The sequence below is a fragment of the Cetorhinus maximus genome, unplaced genomic scaffold (assembly GCF_964194155.1).
Source record: "Cetorhinus maximus unplaced genomic scaffold, sCetMax3.hap1.1 HAP1_SCAFFOLD_941, whole genome shotgun sequence".
In the NCBI taxonomy this organism is placed as follows: Eukaryota; Metazoa; Chordata; class Chondrichthyes; order Lamniformes; family Cetorhinidae; genus Cetorhinus; species Cetorhinus maximus.
In genome coordinates this window covers 113,873-135,662 of record NW_027596883.1, presented here as the reverse complement: position 1 = coordinate 135,662, position 21,790 = coordinate 113,873, and the positions used below count along the sequence as shown (strand labels likewise).

General features: G+C 45.0%; 1 gene segment (V, D, J or C); it reads right to left on the bottom strand.

Annotated features, from left to right (window-relative positions):
* Positions 1-343: 343 nt before the first annotated feature.
* Positions 344-20,638, bottom strand: LOC144675303 (Ig heavy chain C region, membrane-bound form-like). The segment is given in 7 exon segments: positions 344-565; positions 3,761-4,087; positions 5,330-5,641; positions 5,993-6,298; positions 6,512-6,811; positions 20,012-20,464; positions 20,593-20,638. Coding segments are annotated over 7 exon segments (1,944 nt in total).
* Between the last annotated feature and the right edge of the window lie 1,152 nt (positions 20,639-21,790).

Sequence of the window (21,790 nt, the reverse complement as noted above, 5' to 3'; positions counted from 1 at the left end):
AAAGGGAAGGGAATAATTGTGAATGAGGAATGAGGAAAGCTACTTATTTACACATGGAATTCAAACTACTGGGGAATTATAAGCTACAATTACAACACAGCCATAATTATCTCGCACATTTCAAACAGAGAAGCGGAAATACCGTCCATGACTGTCTTAGTTACAAATTCGGAAACATGAACTGAAGGTATTTCATTTTTAGATTCACCGAGAGGACATATTTTAAATTCGTAATACAGAGATCTCAATAAACGGCTGAGGAAAATCTACGGTGTCCAAGATTCAACTGGTCACTTGATCTGCAAAAGAGGATAAAATAATGAAGCAGATGTTTAGAATGTGGGACATTTATGTTAGTGTTTTAATCAATGAAACATTGAGAGATTTTTCAAACCGCTTCTGTCAGTTTGAAGTGTGAGTGGATTGAATCTTCTGACCTTCACCAGAGTGACGGCAGTGCTGTAGAAAATGCTCAGGAAGAACAGGATGATGAATGTGGAAGCGGTTGTCCAGATGTTGCCGTTATCATCCTCAGAGTCTTCAATCCAGGTGCGATCTGTGGAATCTGCGAGGATATAACCGAGGAAATATAATTAGGTTACTTATTAATCTAGGATATCTTTTAAAAATATACTCTTTACTCTTTCCTAAGTTATTAATGTATTCTCTAATTTAATGTTCAATATATATCTACTGTTAAGCTCGTGAATTTCAGCAACCTATCTATGTAACTATCTCCACAGCTGTTCTTGCTTTACAATCCTCGTATAGTCCGAGTCGGAAAATATAGAAAATTATCTCCAATATCATTTTATTTTCGAACAATTTCGTACGATCTATTATTGGAGAATATTATGATGGATATCAAGAGAGATTCACTGAGCAACTTATTTGGAAACTGTGAACGTTGCATTTTTAAATCTCGGATGTGAGTTCCCATCTTGTTTGTCTATTTGTGATGGGAATGTTTGGTGCGTCATTAACTTAAATCAGATTCTCAGTAAGAACATTGTTTCAGTGTGCTTTTCGGATCATTATGTAATAGGGACAATTGCCGGAGGATACGTCGGTTAAAAAAGTGCATTTGAATTAAACCTTCTTCAATAGCCTGGCGTTTGTGTCATGCTTTAGCTTTTATGTATGTGTGCATGAGTATATCGTGCCTTGCATCACTCTTTGTTTCTGTGTCCATATGTGTGTAAGAGTATTGAGGTGTGTTCATTTGCCAATGAGTGCTGACTTGTGCATTTTTGTGTCTGCGTCTGCATGTATATTTTGTTTTTTTTGCCAATGTGTATGTATGAGTGTGTTATTGTGTGTGTTTATGTATTGATATCTATGTTTATTTATTACTATCTGTGTTAATGTGTGTTTATGCGTTCTTGTCTGCTAATATGTGTTAATGTTTCTTTTTGTGTTCCACGTATGTGTCAGCATATTAATGTCTGTGTCACAGCGTGTGTGTGTGTGAGAGAGAGAGAGAGAAAGTTTTTAATGTGTGCATTTGTGTGTTGATGGATATTTAAAACTATGTATCAATGTGTGTTTATGTTTTCAAACGTACTAACGTGTGTTTTTTGTGTTCTCGTGTGTATAAGAGTGTTTCATGTTTGTGTCTACATGTGTGCCTGTGAATGTGTTAGTCTGTTCCTCTATGTTTTTGTCTGTCTGGGTGTCGTCTGCTCATGTGTGTGCATGTGTTCATGTGTATCCATGTACTTGTTTTAATGTGTATGATAGTGTGTGTCTTTTTGTCTGTATTTCTGTCATTGTGAATGTGTGATAATGCATATTTGTGTCCTTGTATGAGTCTGCTTGTCTGGTTTTATCTGTTTGTGTGTGTGAGATTGTGTATGTGTGTGTGAGTGTGTGTGTATGTGTATGTGTGTGTGCACGTGTGTATTTGTGTGTGTGTGTGTGATTGTGTATATGTGTGTTCCTGTGCCTGCATTTGTGTGTGTATTTGTGTTTATGTGTGATTGTGTGTGCGTGTGTGTCTGTCTGTGCCTGTGTTTGTGTGTGTGCAAATGTGTATTTGTCTATGTGTGTGTGTTTGTGTGTCTGCCCGTGTTTGTGTGTGTGTCTGTGCCTGTGTGTGTGTGTGTGCCTATGTATGTATGTGTGTGTGTCTGCCTGTACTGTGTGTGTTTGTGTCTGCGTGTCTGTGCCTATGTGTGTATGTATGTATGTTTGTGTGCGTCCATTTGTGTCCCTTGTGTGCATTTTTACTATTTTTCAGTGTTTCACCAGGTCCCAACGATCGAGTCTGACCCTGATAGTGAAAATTTTGGTGAATATTTTCAATGTTCTGTATAAACGTGTTTTCTGTGAGGTGCAAGGTGATATCAGGTGAACGAATGCAAACAATCAACCATCTGCCTCATAAAATTCAGGGGCAGAACCGTGAACAACCCAGGGAGGATTTAATAATCAGTTTAGATTCGGATGATGGGAAATCAATCTTAGCATAAGATTAACAGGAACAAGAGTGTGAAAACTTCTTAAAATTATGTTGCATAAATATATATTTTACAACATTTTAAGCATGATGGGACTTTAAAACCTGTGGCCAGTAAGCTAGATGCCGACTTCTGCTGTTGGTAACTGGGTCCTGACAGTAGAGGCCCGTTCCCTTCCAGATTCTCTGCTCGGGGACTGAGAGTCCAGTGAGTTAATAGTTTTGCTCCGTCTGCTTGGCTAAGCTATTTCTCTTTCGGTTCTCTCTGCTGAGAAGGTGGAGACACACCGGGTTAACTAATGGCCTTCCTCGTCTTTCTGTTTAGGAAGTGGAGGTAAAATTGGCTAAAAATTTTCCTTTCAGTTTTCTCTGTTGGGGAAGCGGAGGTACAGGGGGTTAATAATTTCCCTTCCCCCTCTCTCTGTTAGTGAAGTGGGGGTATAGTGGGTTAACAATTTCCCTTCCCCCTCTCTCTGTTAGTGAAGTGGGGGTATAGTGGGTTAACAATTTCCATTCCCCCTCTCTCTGTCGGGGAAATGGGGGTACAGTGGGTTAACAATTTCCCTTCCCCCTCTCTCTGTTGGAGAAGTGGGGGTACAGTGGGTTAATAATTTCTCCTCCCCCTCTCTCTGTTGGGGAAGTGAGGGGGTGCAGTGGGTTAACAATTTCCCTTCCCCCGCTCTCTGTTGGGGAAGTGGGGGTACAGTGGGTTAACAATTTCCCCTCCCCCTCTCTCTGTTGGGGAAGTGGGGGGTACAGTGGGTTAACAATTTGTCTTCCCCCTCTCTCTGATGGGGCATTGTTGGGACATGTTTCTGTGTGACCCTCACTTCAATTCCCAGTGGGTGCGATGCAGCAACTTAAAGCTGATATCCATTTAAAGGATTGGACAATAAGAGAAGCAGCAACACCGAGATCTAAATGTGCTGAGTTTGTTTGCCGGAAATGGGAAATTGTCAGATTTCTCCTCAGTGGGAGGAGAGTTGGTGATGTTATTTTGCAGAATCCCGTTATGAATGAGTTTTACTCTGTCTCTAACCCAGGATGCATCTGAGCTGGGAGCACTGGGTGTACAAGACTTGGTTCTGAGCCCTGGAAATATCCGATTTTAACTAAACAGCTCTAACATTAGCAAAAGTGGAAAACAAAATTAATTAAGCGACTGTGCATTTAAATCACGATTGGAGAAAAGGACTTTATTATTTTTTTTATTGAAGTTTGAAACGTGACCGAGAGATTCTCATTGACATGAATTAACGGTGTCCATCAGTGCAAGGGAAATATTCACAAAACTCGGTTTACCGCTGGATTTATCAACCGTTCTGTTGATGATCTTCAAGGGGATCGCTTCATGTCCCACCACACAGGAGTAAGAAGCGCCGCTGGCCCACTCCTCCGCTGCAATGGATAACAGGCTGTACATGAAGAAGGAGCTATTGCCGTTCTCCGCCACCACCCCGGTGTTCTTGTAGTTCCGGGGATTCACCGGCTTGTCATTGACGGTCCACTTGACGAAAATCTCTCGTGGGGAGAAACCTCTCACTAAGCAGCTGAGGGAGACGAATCTCTGAGCGGAGACATCTTCTGCCGAGGGCAGCAGGACAGACACGGACGGTTCTCGCAGAAAACCTGCATAAAAATTACAATAACTGTTAATAAACTGGACAATTTCAGAGCCAAAAAAAACGCTGCTTAGATGTGAGAGAAATGCGATTTGTATTGAATCTTAAAAGTTTCCATTTTCCATTTTGGGATCTATCTGGTTTTCCAGCTCGGAGCAGGGTTGGATGTCTAAGAAATTGGGCTCTTCAAAAGCTGCTATTATCTGGATAATAATGAACCTTTAAAGGGTTGCTAAATAGTATGGATTCTATCTGGAAACAGGATTTCTAAACACTTTGACCTCTAAACAGTCTCAGTTCAGGCTGCCATGTTGACACTCCTGAGTTGGGAGGCTGTAGTCTTGTGCACCCCCTCATCTGTGCAAATGTTTAGAAAGGACCAGGATGTGAGCATCAGCATGATGTAAACTTAAAATCTGACCTCGAGCAGGGGGGCGAACAGGAAGTTGGGGATGTGGTAGCCACCCTGGCAGTTTGGGTATATGTCCTTTAACCTTTGGTGAGAAGAGTTTGCATTGGTAATTGACACTGGATAAGTTAATAGCCCCCAGAGAAAGGTTATATTAACAAGTGCTCAGGCAAAGAGCCTAGGTCCTGGTGGGGTCATATGCTGGTGAGGTGCCGTGGTGAGGCTGCAGTGCCCGGTGGCAGCTGCCTTCCTCAAAACGGCCAAGGAGGAGGAGGAAGGTGAGATCAATTCACTTTGTGCCAAACATTTGTCCGCCGCCTGGGACCAGTAAACTGCTGTCAGCTGTCACCCGTCGTATACTTTTCCGGTCCAATGAATTCCTGCATCAGCCTAAACTGTTGTTTCTTAATAAACTTTTAAAAAATCTTAAATTTCCTGATGACCAGCTGACTGTCCTTTTCGGGATTTTGGCCCCCGAATCCAACATCTTACAGATACAATCCTTTTATCTGAGAACTTAAAGAGTTGGATTGGAAAGCTGCTTAAAGTTTACAGCACAGAAACAGTTCATTCGGTCCACCTGGTCTGTGCTGGTGTTTAAGCTCTACACCAAGCTCCTTCCACCTTTCTTCATCGAAATCCAATAGCACAGCCTTCAATTCATTGTTCCTACATTTACTTATCAATTTTCCCCTTAAAGTCTACAGGCCCAGAACTTTTAATTAGTGAAATTGCCAATCAGATGAGACCATTAGTACACTGGATTCTAAATATTGACTCTAGCACTTACCCTGGAAATAGACACAATGGCTCACTTATTGCTTCAATCTCACCGCTCACCTCCATTCTTGTGGAAGGAACTTCTTAAAGGAGTCGGCAGATCCTGATGGCTCACCACGCAGTAGAACTCAGCCCCACTCAGCCAGGCTTGTGTAGAGATGTTTACGTTGCTGACCACGCTGTCAGGATCCGCTCCCGGTTGGACGGCGATCTCTGATTTCAAAGGCTTCTTTTCTTGGGTCCAGGACACGAGGACTCCATAAGGAGCATTAGAAACGATGCAGGTTAATGTCACCGTCGCCTCCAGTAAGACCTGTTCTATTGGCGGTGGCAGTAGAGTAATTGTGGGATCATTGCGGCAGGGGGAATCATCTGTGAGACAGAAATGAAAATCAACCAAATTTTCACCTTCATAAGCAGGACAGCAGTAGTCAGCCTTCACTCCCTGAAGGAGAATAAATCACCTTGGACATATCAACCTTTAACTATCGTCTTTAATCTTCTTTACACAATGGAAAACCAGCTTGGTCTGTGTAAATTGTTCTCATAATTTAAGTCTTTCAGCCCCGGAAACATTCTAGTGAATCTGCTTTGCCCCAGTCCCAATACAAATATACCATTCCTGGGCCCTGGAATGCAGTACTGAAAGTCGTTTTATGGCTGCACTTTCCAACACTATTCCGAAGCGGTTACCAGTTACTGTAATGGGTTTGTATCTCTTACCAGACCCGGTGGTGTTTCGACTTTGGGTGACCCCTTGGTGAGTGACCTGACAGGTATAGACCGCGCCGGTGAACCATTCCCCAGCGGAGACTTTCAGCCGACTGGTCGCCGAGAAGGTCCCCTTCACTTCAAAGACGGGAGAGGTGACAATTCCTGAATCAATGGGTTGTCCATTCTTCAGCCACTTCACGGTCATTGACTTTGGACGGAGATCGATGATTGAACAGACGACGGTTGCAAATTTATTGATTGTGATTTCTTCCCGGGAACTCACGGTGAGGAGAACAGTTGGAGAGATGTCAGGACCTGCAAGAAACACAGGTTAGACATTTCTTGCAGAAGAAATTGATAACAAATACAATGAGTTCGTATATTTTAACAGGCTTTTACCGTTAATAGACACTAACCTGGAATGTCCAGCTGTTAGAACTATCCAATGAACGATAAATGTGTTATAACCAAGGCCCTATACAGGTTAATCACAGCTTTTCTGTTTCTCACAGGTTCCCCAACACTTACATGTCATTCCAATGCTCTTGTCTGAGCCGCTGTGTTGAACCTCACACTTGATTTTGCTGCATTCCCCCTCTGACTCGGTGATGATTATCTGGCTGCTCAGGGTGAAGGTTCCCTTCTGGTTTCTCACTGACGGGTAAGTTTTAAATCCAGTGGTGATCGGCTGTCCATCTTTCTTCCAGGTCAGTTTGGTGATTTCTGGGGAGTAGTCCATCGCCAAACAGACGTAGGTGACGGAGCCGTCGGTATTGTGTTGCTGACAGGAGGAGACCAGGCTGTAGAGAGTGGGCGAAGACGGTGTCGCTGGGAAAGAATGGCCGATTGAATAAGTTAGACACTGTGATTTGTGATCATCAAGTAACCAAACAACTCAAAATTTGACTATAACTATAAACATATCCAAATATATTCCAACTAAAACCCACACCCACATTTGATCATTTATTATTTCCATCATTTGGTGACCCTCACCTGTCGGTTCCCTCTTAAGAAACCCACACCTCCTTTTCCGCTTCTATCCCATTACTAAAAGAGAACATTTTGATGTCATCTGAATGACGTACCTTTCATTGGATTAAAATGGAAGAGCAGAGGATTTTCCCCATTATTTCGCCACCATTTATTTCTTAATCAACAGCACTTGGTGATAGAGAAATTGTCTCGTCATTGATATCATTGCAGTTTTGGAAATTGGCTCTGTTCAAATTGAGTGATGCCCCCTTCCCTCTCCACGTCCCCCAAAACAAAGAATAGCAAAGGCCCTTCGAAAGTACCTTTGTAATGATACCTTTATAATGACCAGTGAACTCTAAATTGAATTCCAGTTACAGTAATTACGACATTTTCCAATCGTATGTACATGTGAACATGCGGATCAGGAGCAGGAGTAGGCCATTCGGCCTCTGGGGCCTCCTCCACCATTCAATACGATCATAGCTGATTGATTGTGGCGTTAACTCCACATTCCCACATACTCTCGGCTAACCTTTGACTCCCTTGTCAATGAAGAACCTCTCCACCTCTGCCTTGAAATATTAATGACTCCTCCTCCAACGCTCCCTGGGGAAGAGAGTTCCAAAGTTTCACGACCCTTTGAGAGAAAAATAAAATCTCCTCATTTCCGTCTGAAATGGGAGACCTCTTATTTTTAAACTGTGTTCCCTATCGTTCGTCTCTCCCACAAGGGGAAACATCCTTTCAGCATCCACCCTCTGAATTCCCCTCAGGATCTTATATGTTTCAATAAAATCAGCTCTCATTCTTCTAAACTCCAATGGATACAGGCCCAGCCTATCGAAACTTTCCTCATGAGATAACCGACAACACCTCCCAGTAACATTTGAACGAACATTCTCTGGACAGCTTCTAATACTTTTATATCCTTTCTTAAAGAAGACCAAATCTGTACACAGTAATTCAGACAAGGTCTCATCAACGCCCTATTAAATTGCAGCAAAACATCCTTATTTTTATATTCTATTCCCCTTGTAATAAATGACAACACTCCCTTTGCCTTCCTCATCACTTGCTGTTCCTGTATTGTAACATTTTGTGATTCATGGACGAAGGGATCCACATCCCTCTGTACCTCAGGGTTCTGCAATCTCTCTCCCTTTCAAAAATATGCTGCTTTTGTATTCTTCCTGCCAAAGTGGACAAGTTTATATTTTCCCACATTATACTGCATCTTCATTTTTTTGCCCACTTACTTAACCAAACTATATCCCTTTGTTGACCCTTTATCCCCTCTTCACCACTTACGTTTGTATCTATCTTTGTGTTATCAGCAAATTTAGCAAATTCATTCAGTTCTTTCATTCAGGTCATTGATATAAATTGTAAATAGTTGAGGCCGCAGCATTGATCCCTGTGGCACTCCACTTCTCACATCTTGCCAATCTAAAATAACCAATTTATCCCTACTCTCTGTTTCCTGTTAGCTAACCAAACTTCTACCCGTGCTGAAATGTTACTGCTGACACCATTATTTTGTGTAGTAACCTTTGATGTGCCACTTTGTCAAATGCCTTCTGGGAGCACAAGTACAGCAGATCCACAGATTCCCCTTTATTCATGTTCATTGTTGCTTCCTCGAAAGGCCCCAAATAAATCAGCCAAACATGATTTCCCTTTCACAAAACCATGATCGATCCATATAATTGCAATTGGATTTTCTAAGTGACCCGTGATAGACTCCATAATAATAGATTCCAGCATTTTCGCTCTTTCAGCAGTAAAAGTGGGAGACAAACAGGTTGTGATAGGAGGGCAGCGAATACCTGCTGGAGAAAGGCACAGGGAGCCGGGGGGAAGCGCACAGAGACATTGTCTCCCTTCTATCCCAGGCACATAGCACCTTTCCCCGGGAATGGTAAGGATTTCGGGAGGAGGAGAGACCATAAGGGAGAGAGAGGGAGAGATAGAAAAAGAGGGGCCCAGGGTGCCTGGGGCCTCGGCTCGCAGTTGCTTTCGCCTGGCTCTGCCCACTATAGCCCGGTTCTGCGCTTCCCCCCGGCCTCTCTGCCCTTCCCCCACCGCTTCTCTGCCCTTTCCTCCCAGCCTCCCTGCCCCTTCCCCTTCCCGCCTCTCAGCCCTTTCCCCCTACCGCCTCTTTGACATTTCTTACCCCTCTTCTCTGCCCTCAACCTCTCCCCCCCAGCTCTCTGCACGGGTTTATGTGCTTTCGCCTGGCTCTCCCCACTATAGCCCGGCTCTCTGCCCTTCCTCCACCCCCCGCCTCCCTGCCCTTCCCCCCCACCGTCTCTCTGCCCTTTCCCCCTCCACCGCTCTGCCCTTTACCCTCCCTCCTCTCTGCCATTTCCCCCCTCCCCTCTGCCCATTCCCACACCCCTCTGCCCTTTCCCCCCCACTGCTCTGCCCTTCTCCCCGCCTCTCTGCCCTTCTCCCCGCCTCTCTGCCCTTTCCCCCCTCCCGTCTGCCCTATCCCCCCTCCCGTCTGCCCATTCCCCCCTCCCCTCTGCTCTTCCCCCTGCTTCTCTGCCCTTTCCCGCTCGCCTCTCTGCCCTTTCTCCCCTAGCTCTCTGCACTTAAGCCAAGGTTCACTGCACATTCGCCCGGCTCTCTGACCGTTCCCCGGCTCGCTGCCCTTTCCATCACCTCTCTGTCCTTCCCCCCATGCCTCTTTGCCCGTCCCACCCCACGCTTCTCTGCCCTTTACCCCACCTCCTCTCTGCCCTTTCCCCGCCTCCTCTCTGGCCTTTCCCCCCTCCCCTCTGCCCTTTCCCCCTCCCGCCTCTCTGCCCTTTCCCCCTCCCGCCTCTCTGCCCTTTACCCTCACGCCTCTCTGCCCTTTACCCTCACGCCTCTCTGCCCTTTACCCCTCCCGCCTCTCTGCCCTTTACCCGCTCCGGTCTCTCTGCCCTTGCCCCCTCCCCGCCCATGCCCCCTCCCCCCGCTCTGCTCTTGCCCCCTCACCCCTCTCTGCCCTTGCCCCCGCCCCTCCCTGTCCTACCCCCTCCCCATCTTTGTCCTTGCCCCCTCACCCCTCTCTGCCCTTGCACCCTCACCCCTCTCTGCCCTTGCCCCCTCACCCCTCTCTGCCCTTGCCCCCTCACCCCTCTGTCTTTGGCCCCTCACTCCTCTCTGCCCTTTACCCCTCACCCCTCTCTGTCCTTGCCCCCTCCCGCCTCTCTGCCCTTGCCCCCTCACCCCTCTCTGCCCTTGCCCCCTCACCCCTCTCTGCCCTTGCCCCCTCACCCCTCTCTGTCTTTGGCCCCTCACTCCTCTCTGCCCTTGCCCCCTCGCTCCTCTCTGCCCTTGCCCCCTCCCGCCTCTCTGCCCTTTAACCCTCCCACCTCTCTGCCCTTTCCCCCCCGCCTCTCTGCCCTTTTCCCCTCCGCCACTCTGCCCTTTACCCTCGCTCCTCTCTGCCATTTCCCCCCTCCCCTCTGCCCATTCCCCCCACCCCTCTGCCCTTTCCCCCACACCGCTCTGCCCTTTACCCTCCCTCCTCTCTGCCCTTTCTCCCCTCCCCTCTGCCCTTCTCCCCGCCTCTCTGCCCTTTCCCCCCTCCCATCTGCGCATTCCCCCTCCCCTCTGCTCTTCCCCCTGCTTCTCTGCCCTTTCCCGCTCGCCTCTCTGTCCTTTCTCCCCCAGCTCTCTGCACTTAAGCCAAGGTTCGCTGCACATTCCCCCGGCTCTCTGCCCTTTCCATCACCTCTCTGTCCTTCCCCCCATGCCTCTTTGCCCGTCCCACCCCACGCTTCTCTGCCCTTTACCCCACCTCCTCTCTGCCCTTTACCCCACCTCCTCTCTGCCCTTTCCCCGCCTCCTCTCTGCTCTTTCCCCCTCCCACCTCTCTGCCCTTGCCCCCTCCCGCCTCTCTGCCCTTTCCCCCTCACGCCTCTCTGCCCTTTCCCCCTCACGCCTCTCTGCCCTTTCCCCCTCCCGCCTCTCTGCCCTTGCCCCTTCCCCATCTGCCCTTGCCCCCTCCCCTCTCTGCCCATGCCCCCTCCCCTCGCTCTGCTCTTGCCCCTTCACCCCTCTCTGCCCTTGCCCCCTCCCCCTCCCCCTCTCTGACCTACCCCCTCCCCATCTCTGTCCTTGCCCCCTCCCGCCTCTCTGCCCGTGCCCCCTCACCCCTCTCTGCCCTTGCCCCCTCACCCCTTTCTGCCCTTGCCCCCTCACCCCTATCTGTCCTTGCCCCCTCACCCCTCTCTGCCCTTTCCCCCTCACTCCTCTCTGCCCTTGCCCCCTCCCGTCTCTCTGCCCTTTCACCCACCCGCCTCTCTGCCCTTTCTCCCCCAGCTCTCTGCACTTACTCTACGGATCTCTGCCCATTCACCGGCTCACTGACCTTTGCCTCATCTCTATGCACTTTCCGCTGGATCGCTGCCCCTTTCCCTGACCCTCTACACTTCCCCCCGCCTCCCTGCCCTTTCCCCCAGGCTCTTTGCGCTTTAGCCCCGCCTCTCTGCCCTTTCCACCGACGTTCGTCGCTCCCTTGGGCCATGCTCCACTTTCTGGAACTGCTAGGCCTCAGGCCTCGCTTCCAGGTCTCTCTTCCCCGCAGATCCCGCCCTCCCACACACCGATTTAGGAAAAGTGATCGAGTGAGTGAGCGTGTGCATGATTGACAAAGTGAGGGTGGCTGAGTGACAGAACGAGGGAGGGTGGCTGAGTGAGAGAGGGTGGGTGGGTGAGTGAAGGAGTGAGGGAGGGTGGGTGGTGAGTGAGCGTGGGTGGGTGTCTGAATGTGGGTGAGTGAGAATGGATGAGTGAGTGAGAGTGGGTGATTGAATGAGGGTAGATGAGTGGGAGAGTGAGGGTTGGTGGGTATGTGAGGTTGAGTATGTGAGTGAGGGTGAGTGGGTGTGTGAGGGTGGGGAGGATGAGTTATTGATTGTGAGTGCAGGTAGGTGAGTAAGGATGGGTGGATGAGTGAGTTTGAGTGAGGATGAGTGAGGATGGGTGAATGAGTGTGAATGAGGCTGGGTGAGTGAGTGTGGGTGAGTGAGGGTGGGTGAGTGAGTGAGGGTGAGTGAGTGTGAATGATGCTGGGTAGGTAAGGGTGACTGAGGATGAGTGAGTGTGAGTGAAGGAGGGTGAGTGAGGGAGGGTGGGTGAGTGAGTGTGAATGAGGCTGGGTAGGTAAGGGTAAGTGAGGGTGAGTGAGAGTGAGTAAGGGTGAGTGAGTGAGTGAGGGTGAGTGAGTAATTGATGGTGAGTGAATGAGGGTGAGTGAGTGTGGGTGAGTGAGTGAGGGTGAGTGAGAGTGAGTAAGGGTGAGTGTGAGTGAGTGAGTGATGGGTGAGTGAGTGAGTGTGAGTTAGTGAGTGTGAGTGAGTAATTGATGGTGAGTGAATGAGGGTGAGTGAAGGTGGGTGAGTGAAGGTGAGTGAGTGAGTGAGTGTGGGTGAGGGAGGGTGGGTGAGGGAGGGAGTGAGGGCGAGTGATTGAGGGTGGGTGAATGAGGGTGGGCGAGGGAGTGAGGGTGAGGGAGTGAGTGAGGGCGAGTGAGTGAGTGATGGTGGGTGAGGGTAAGTGATTGTGGGTAGTGAGGGTGCCCAGGTGCTGCAGGCTCATCAAGGCGATATTTCTCCGGATGATTTTCCGCTCCGGCTCAACTTTCCGTTGTCTGTTGTCCACAGCTGAGCTGGGGGTTCCTCCATTTGGCTCCACCACCTCCACCTCCTCCTCTTTCTCTCAATCGATCCTGTCCCGATTCTCCATATTGATCAGCTTTCAGTAACACCGGCTGTGTGAAGTCAGGCAGCAGTGTAGATCGCTGGCCAGCTGCTTTAATACCGATGCCTTTCTTTGAGAAACCCGTGTCAGTGCGCGAATAGGCAGACTGAGGGGGCTGGAGGGGAAGGTGACAGCAAAACCAGGATGGGCCGTGCAGGCATTTTGCACCAAGTGTGCACCAGTATTGGGGATCCAGGCGACCGTGGTCCCAATCAGATCCCTCCCTTTTCCTTGTTTCTATGTGTTTGGTTCAACATTTGGAAATTCTCCACATATATAGTGATGTCACCTGTGTAATTTCATTTTACACAAAAAGACATCAGAAATGGAACAGTGAACAAGCATGCAGCTTAACGGATTTTCATTCAGCAATTAATATTTTCAGCCCACTTCTGTATGTGAGAATGTGTGTGTGTGTGCGTGAGAAAGAGAGAGAGAGAGTGCATTCAAGTGTATGTGTGTTTTTCAGAGAGAGAGACAGAGACAGAGAGAGACAGAAAGTGTGTGTGTGAGAGTGTGTGTGTGAGATAGGGAGTATAAGTGTGAGAGTGTGTGAGATAGAGAATCTGCGTGTGTGGGAGAGAAAGAGTGTGTGTGTGGGAGAGAGTGAGAGAGCGTGTGTGAGAGTGTGAGATTGTCTGAGATGGAGAAATGTTTGTGTGTGAGAGAGAGCGACTGTGTGTGTGTGTGTGTGTGTGTGTGTGTGAGAGAGAGAGTGTAGGGGTGTGAGTGATAGGTAGTAGAAGTCTGTGAGAGTGAGTGTGTGAGAGAGAGAGAACGTGTGTGTGTGTGGGAGAAAAAGTGTGTGAAAGAGAGAGCCAGTGTGTGTGTCAGAGAGAGAGAAAGAGAGTGAGAGAGAGAGAGTATGTGAGTGTGTGTGAGAGAGAGAATGAGAGAGAATGCATGTGTGAGAGAAACAGTGTGTGTGTGTGAGAGGGAATGTGGTTGTGTTTCTGCGTGTGCAAGAGAGAGAGATCGAGGATGCATGTGTGTGAGAGAGTGTTATTTATCTATATGTGAGAGAGAGAATGGAGAGTGTGCGCATGTGTGAGAGTGTGTATGTGTGTGGGAGAGAGGGTGCATGTATGTGAGAGAGAGTGGGTGTGCATAAAAGAGAGGGAGTGTGCGTGTGTGTGTGTGTGTTTGTGTGTGTGTGAGAGAGAATGAGTGTGTGAGAGTGCATGTGTGAGTAAGAGTGCATGTGTGTGTTGGAGAGACAGTGTGCACGTGTGTGAGAGTGTGTGTAGTTGACAGAGTATGTGTGAGAGTGTATGTAAAAGAGAGAGGCAATGTTTGAGACAGAGTGCGTGCGTGTTAAAGAGAGTTTGTATGTGAGAGGGAGAATGTGAGAGTTATGTGTGTGTGTGTGTGTGTGTGTGTGTGTGACAGAGAGAGAAAGAGACAGTGTGTGTCTGTCAGAGAGAGTGCGTGAGAGGGAGAGAGGGCACGTGTGTGAGAGAGAGCGTGTGTGACAGAGAGAGTGAGCGAGTGAAGGTGTGTGGTAAAGAGACTGAGTGTCGAGGTAGATGAACCATGATCTTACTGAATGGAGGGCAGGATCGAAGAGCCTCTCCTCATGCTCTCATTTCTGTAATTCATTCCTCCCCCTGCAGACGGCAATCCAATGACTCAGTTTTTGATGGCGGCTCCTTTTCCCCAAATCCCCCGTGGCCGGTTATTTGGAGTGAGAGTCTGGTCATTGTCCATTTCAATCGTTTAAATAACTCGCAGCCTCTGATCAGATCAGAACAGGCGCTGCTCTCTGGAGCCTCACTGTCACTCCCTGATTCTGTTTGTTCTGAAATTGTGCTCAAGTTCAGGTCACTCACATTCAATGATTTTCTGATACTCAAAATGCTTAAACATAATTAATTCATTAAAATTTATACATGTTCTCTCCAGAAATATTGTTAATAACAATTAACGCACTTCATTTCAACCGAGCAATGGAACAATTTATTTTCACAGATCTGGCTCGAGAACCCACAGCCAGTTAGTTCGATGCTGATTCAGTTTGTTTGACCTCTGCGGGGAAAAGACTCTCAGGTAAGGAACAGGACAAGTTAAGATATGGATTAAAGCCCCCACTCCTCCCCCAGTACACTCCTGTCATCAGCTGCAAGGGTGGGATTCAACAGAAAGCCAACTCTCCACTGAATTGTCAAACACTCCGGGTCAGGTACAGCATCGGTTTGATATAAAATAAAACTCTCTCCACATTGTCCCATCAAATATGCCCAGGAGAGGGTTCAATCCGGTTTTGATATAAATACTGTGGCTGCAAGAGCCGGTCAGAGGCTGGGAATTCTGTGGCGAGTAATTCAACTCGTATCGCCCAAAGACAACTCACCATCTACAAGGCACAAGTCAGGACTGGGATTAAATAGTTTCCACTTGCCTCAATGAGTGAAACTTCAAAAAACCCCAAGAAACTCAATACTATCCAGGACAAAGCAGCCCACAGAATTGGTACCCCATCCACTACCTTAAACTTTCACTCCCTCCCCCACCGACGCACATTGACAGCAGTGTGTACCATATACAAGATGCAATGCAACAACTCGCCAAGGCTCCTTCAAAACCCGCAACCTCTCCTAACTAGAAGGAGAAGGGCAGCAGGTGCATGGAAACATCTGTATGTTCCCTCCAAGACACTGAACATCCTGACTTGGAACTATATTGCCGTTCCTTCACTGTCAATGGGTCAAAATCCTGGAGCTCCCGACCTAACAGCACTGTGAGTGTACCTGCAGCTGTTCAAGGAGGTGGCATTTCAACACTTTCTCAAGGATGGGAAATTAGGATGGGCAACAATGCTGGCCTTGCCAGCGACCCCAACATCCTATGATAGGATTAAAAATAAGATACAGGCTAATTTCTTCTTCTGCACTGTTCAACCAAATAGGTCAAGGACTGCTACAGCACGGATTAAAATAAGATAAAACTCTCTCTGCATTTCCTAACCTAACACTCCCAAGACAGATACATCACTGGCTTAAAATCGACCAAACCTCCTTCGACGGTCTGTCTGTCGTTTCTGAATTGTCCTTTCTGACTGTCACAATGGGTTGGGTATCTCATTTCTGAGGCGCCTGGTCAAAAAGTCAAACCTTCACATTTCTCACAAATACAAGTTTTTTTGAAGAAATAAATCAAATTGCACTTCCTGAAATACAGGAGAGCGAACCAGAAGGTTAACAACCAGCCAGGAAGATTCCTGGTCCCAGCACAGTGACCACGCGCACAGAAACAGAACAGACACAAATAGTGCAACAATCGAGTTCCCCGCAGATAGATCTGTTCAATCTGTCCATTTCATTCAAGCTGTTTGATTCTAATTGATCAATGGTCAGTTTGCTACAATTATTCTATGACTTCTTTGAAATGAAAAATGATTTTCATTTTAAAACTCCCTTTGAAGTCCATCTAATTCTCCGTCTGACTCAAATCTCCAAACAATGTATGGTTTAAGTTACCCTGAAAATGAGCACAGCAAATACTACAGATTCAGGATAATTGGTTGTCCGTCATAGAGACTCAATGACAGGGTAAGAATTAAACAAATAAGGAAACATTCACATTGAAAACCCATTACCCACTGATTTGATTTGATTTTAGGTATAAATATAACCAATAAAAATATCGAGGCGAAACACCTTATCGAGCTGAGCACAGCTGAGTAAGAAAAGTACTATTTTCTGAATTCATTTTGGATACAATTCAAAATTCTCTCCACCCTTTGAGATTTTGCATCACTATAATGTCCAGTATACTATTTAATTGTTGGAGTTCATTTATGTTGAATTAATTATCACTGAAATTATATTGTAAGTTAATTATCTTGTTATTGTCAATTCATTTTCTTGTTAGCTGATTTCTACTTTATAATAAAAATAGTTTTCAATAATTGAAAACTTGTTTCTCCATGGTACTTTGTGAGATAATTGGGGTTTATTTAAATCAACCTGACACTGAAACAATGTTGAACAATAAACTTCAAATTACTAGATGGTAATATTCAGGCAAGCATATCAATTTTACTTAAATCTGATCAATATTTACTATTTTATTTTTACTTCTCCTGCTCTGTTTTAATGGACAAAATTGTAAACTATGCGTTTCTAAACGGATTGAGAAATCATAGATTCCATCTATTCTCATCGAGTAATTCACACGACGAATTTATGAGTTGAATATTTGAAACACTTTCAAATCTGGCCGGGGTCACATCGCATTAACTGTTGATGAGGTGTAATATCATCTGTTTGCTGAATCAAACTTGCCTTAACTCCGAGCTACATGTAAACAAATGTTCCTGGCAGTTACTTATTATCAATGAAAGTGCTTCCAGAATAACAATCCCTATAATTTAATTGTTAAATCTATTTTTCACTGAAAGAAGATCCAAATTGATCAATAGACAATTTAATGAGAAGAATTCATTCAGATCATCTGCGCCACTGAAATATAACCGGCAAATTGACTCCAGATTTTGTTCTTCAATTTAATATTTAATAAGAATTAAGCATGAAACTCAGATATAATCTCTTCTTCTCCTATAATTCTATCCTGTGTACAGCACAGCTATGGGAGACAGGATGTTGTTATTAAGTTCAAAACTAATACTAATGTTTGCAATTAAGTTAATCTGTTCGAATTTCAAACTTTTACTTGTCAATCTCTATTTCAAAAAAATGTAAGAACAATTCCTTTACTGCCAGCGAATTACACCTCCCAGTAAACTGTTTAAAATTAGATTAGTGACAATTATCTCGCTATCCAAATCCCAATGATATTGAAGGAATAATGTGGTTACGGCTGCACAGAAAGAATGTAATAACCGGATAGACATATAGCCAAACTGCAATGTCAAACTGCTCTTTAAGTCAATGCAAATGTTATCAGGGATATAAAAAAAGTAATTCAAAATTTCTTTTGAAACTGAACAATTCTGTAGAGTCAGTATATTCTTACTGAAATTTTTTCATGCATAATCACAAAATGTTTCCAGCCTAAAAACTTTCCCGATCATGTTAATTGTGCGCAGAGCGCAGCAGAATTGTGAAAAGCGATTAATGATCAATCAGGGTAATATGAAAGCTGTTCCGTCAATATGGAGAAATATTACCACATTATAATTGTTTGAATTGTATTACTTTTACTCTACAATTTGAAAACTTGGTAATTGTATAGTTTCTGATTGCAGTAACGAATTATGTTCTGAATGAGCGTCATAATCCATGGTTTAGTTTATTCTGCAATTATCACTTAAAATAAAGACAAAATGTTCTAACACATCTGTAAATGCTTTTTTAGCCATTTCTGATGCCTGTTTGTTTTCTGCCAACAATCGCGCTTCAAGCAGATACAAACGCGTAGGCTGCTTCGATTCAATCGCAAAACGTGTAACTGCTCAATGTCACCGAGTTTAAACAATGCAGAAACAATGCAGAACCGCCAAACCGTTTCATAAATTCCACTAATTCAAAGTCACCCAGACACACAATCTCCTCAGCAGAAAAACACCAAAATCACATCACTGAGGGGCTGAAACCCGTTTCATGGAGAAGCAGCTCAATTCTACAAACACTTCCAACAGAATCCAATGTAACATTGCGAGAAAATCTCAATATCGAATCCAGACAACCGCTCGTCACTAAATGCATGAATAATTAAACTAAACAGAAATATGGAATAATGTCAACAGCATTGTGAGTAGGCGAACATGTTCAATAAATTAATATTGAAATTTAAGCTTTTTTGTTAATATTGGGTTTGATTTCAAACCTTTTTAAACCCTTGTGCAACAGATGGTAAAACCAGCAGCCATTAAATGTCACCGAGGTTAAACATTGCAGAAACGTCAAACTGTTTTTACAAACGTTAGATATTTCAAGTACCCCGGCCACACATTATCCTCAGCAGATAAACACAAAATCACAACAACCAGGGTCTCAATCCCTCAGCAGCATTTTTTATCAAAACACAGCGGAATTATATAACTCAATTTCAGCAGAATCACATGAAACATTGTAAAAACTTCTGCATACAGAATCCACCAAACCCAGGTTTCATTGGCTGAATGAGTTATTAAAATAGACACAAAAAAAGCAAAGACTCAAATAAAACAGTTACTAAATAAATGTGTGGTTCTTACCGGCAGTCACCGTCACCATGGTCCCTTGTCCCCAGTAGCCCATAGCGTCACAGTGTTACACTCCCTGGGCTGTGCCATACAATAACTGTCCCTGCACGATAAAGACAGAAATCCACCATTATTTTAAATATTCATAAGTCAGAGGCAAAGTAAGATCACGATGAATCTTCACGAAATTATATTTGCGTTTGTGGATATCTTTAGCTATTCATCAATGATCCTCATGTTTTATAATTCACAGAATAACACATGAACATGTTATTGAATTCACCAATTGATGAATGGATAATTATCACAGCTTTTCCATCTTAAACCACGTTTTTTGGGCAGTGCTGGACAGAAATAATACTTCATTGTAAATATAGCAGGATTGTAAAAGCGAGCACTGACCCAGGCAGACTCAATTAGTGCTGAGGGGTTTTTGTATTGACAGTAACTGCTGTGCCATCCCATATATCACAGTGAGACACACCATGTCAAATACTGCGGCAGACTGTTCACTGTAAAATACAGAGATTTAATCTCACTGCGCTCTCAAAAACCTGATTCCGACTCGCATAAGAGTGAATCAGTGAGATATTTCAGCCTGTGCTGGTCATTGTATTTATAAATGTGATTGGAATACTTTAAAAGCCTCTGTGAAGATTTAGCGTGTCCGTAAACACAAACAAAGCGGAAGACTTTTATATATTTTTACAAACCAATATTACTTATTACCTTTATTTTATTTAGCTCCCATTTTCTTTGACTTTTCCTGTTGTGATCGTGATCACCAATTTGAACAAACTCCTTCTGAGGTTTTTGTATGAGGATGTCGCTGTGCAGAGCACTGTGACCCACTGCTGTAGTATCACAGTGAAATACACCCGCACAAGAACTGCACCCACTCTCTGTTCAGTGCTGCCTCTCAATATTGACTTCAAATAGACGTTTACTTCTGATCTAGTTTAGTATTTATGCAGCAATTTACAAAACTCAATGAACAGATACCCCCTCCAAGTATCAGACATATTAAAATGAACATTATATTCAGGTCTGTAATTGCGGAAACTGTTAACAGTAAATATAAACACAGCCAAAAGCTCAGCCCATTATATCAATTGATTTGTTAGGTTTTACTGTTAAATTTGTTGTTTTACTTTTGTCAGAAGCGACTTGTTGTCGGGGCTGATCATTACAGTTAATATTACATTTAAAACAAGTACTGACCGTCAGGTTACGATGGAAGTTGTTGAGTTTCTCTCGATCTGTTCTTGTTCGGGTCCAGCCCTGGTCCCTCTCGCTGTGGTCTGCTGCACAGTAATAGATGGCGGTGTCTTCAGTTTTCAGGCTCGTCATGTCCAAGGAAAAGATGTTCCTTGAAGTGTCTTTGGACGCAGTAAATCGATCCTTAATTGCTGGGGCGTAGTCGTTGATGTATGAACTATAGTAGCTAACCAGCCACTCCAACCCTTGTCCGGGAACCTGACGGACCCAGTACATGCTGTTGCTGTCAAGATCGAAGCCGCTGGTTTTACAGGTCAGTCTCAGGGAGCCTCCGGGATGCCCGGTCTCTGCCTCTGGCTGAGTCAACACAACCTCCGACCGGACACCTGTAAAAATATATCAAAAACCCCGAGGATTAATCCTGGTGAAATGATTCCTGACTCTGTAACATTCCAGAGAGAGACTAACACTGAGACAGTAACAGTGAGAGACTTGGACAATAAAAACTACTCACCGGATAAGAAAGTCAGCAACAAACTGAGAGAAATCGCCGGCCTCATCCTTCTGGTCATTTGGGGAAAATGGTTCTGTCCAGAACTCAGTGAACAAACCAGCTCCCGGACTGTTGGATTCCGGCCCCAGTGAGCGGTATTTAAATACCCGGCAGAAGGGGGCGGGTTTCCAGGCGCCGCCTGTTGATTCCCTGGTGGAGGCGGCGACTGGATCCACGCCCCACCTTCCACATCCCCAACAGAATGGACTCAGATATTTACAATAGGTTATTGTTAAAAGTGGACATTTTACCTGTATCGGGATATTTGGCTGAATGGATTCATTGTAATGTCTCCCGGGATTCTAATGGTGAAATTCTAGTTGAGGATCAGTTCATAAAAATGACTAATATAAATGTAAATTAAGTCCATTTATTTCTACACTACTTCACAGCGGGTTGAATCTAAAAAAATAAGTTATATTAACAGGGACTGTCAGCCTGTTTTGCAGCAACTCCGGGTCTCTATCTCATTACAGTAATAAAGTATCATTAGTCATAGGAATTATTATTGATTTATGTAACTAAATGCGGCGGATGAACAAAGTGATATTATCTACAAAATGGGTGGCTATGGCCATACAGTTTGGGTCCAGAGATAAGAAGAAACCCCTCACATTATACAATGTCCCTCCTTGCATTTCTCGAATTGCTCCTGACCCGAAGACAGCCCTGTGAAAATTAGCGGAAAAAGAAGCCCGTCTGCCTGATAATTAAACAGTAAGTTTACAGAGAAACGTAAAATTTACTTTTGACAGAGAAGTTAATGGATCAGAACGGACACGGAGATCAGTAAAGTTATCCTTCAGCATCCAAATCATTGCAGGTAATTCTATTGGTCACCGGCTGTCTACCATTCACTGGTATTAGGAACACAGGATATCAGGACTTTGGGGCATATTACACAATATCACAAGAATAAATGTTTTATCTTCCACTGAAGCGGGTCATGAACTGGTCATTTCTCCACTCATTGGCAGCTATGAGAGGGACTATTAAATAATCGAGATCAGCACAAATTAAACTGTACAGTACACGGTGCTAATCAAGAATAAGAGGCGCCTCAGGTTAAATGAGGTGCACAATTCGGAGAATATTCAAGGAAGTCCTGCGGGTTTAAGGCAATTCAACAATTTTCATTCAATTTAATTTCTTTTTAATT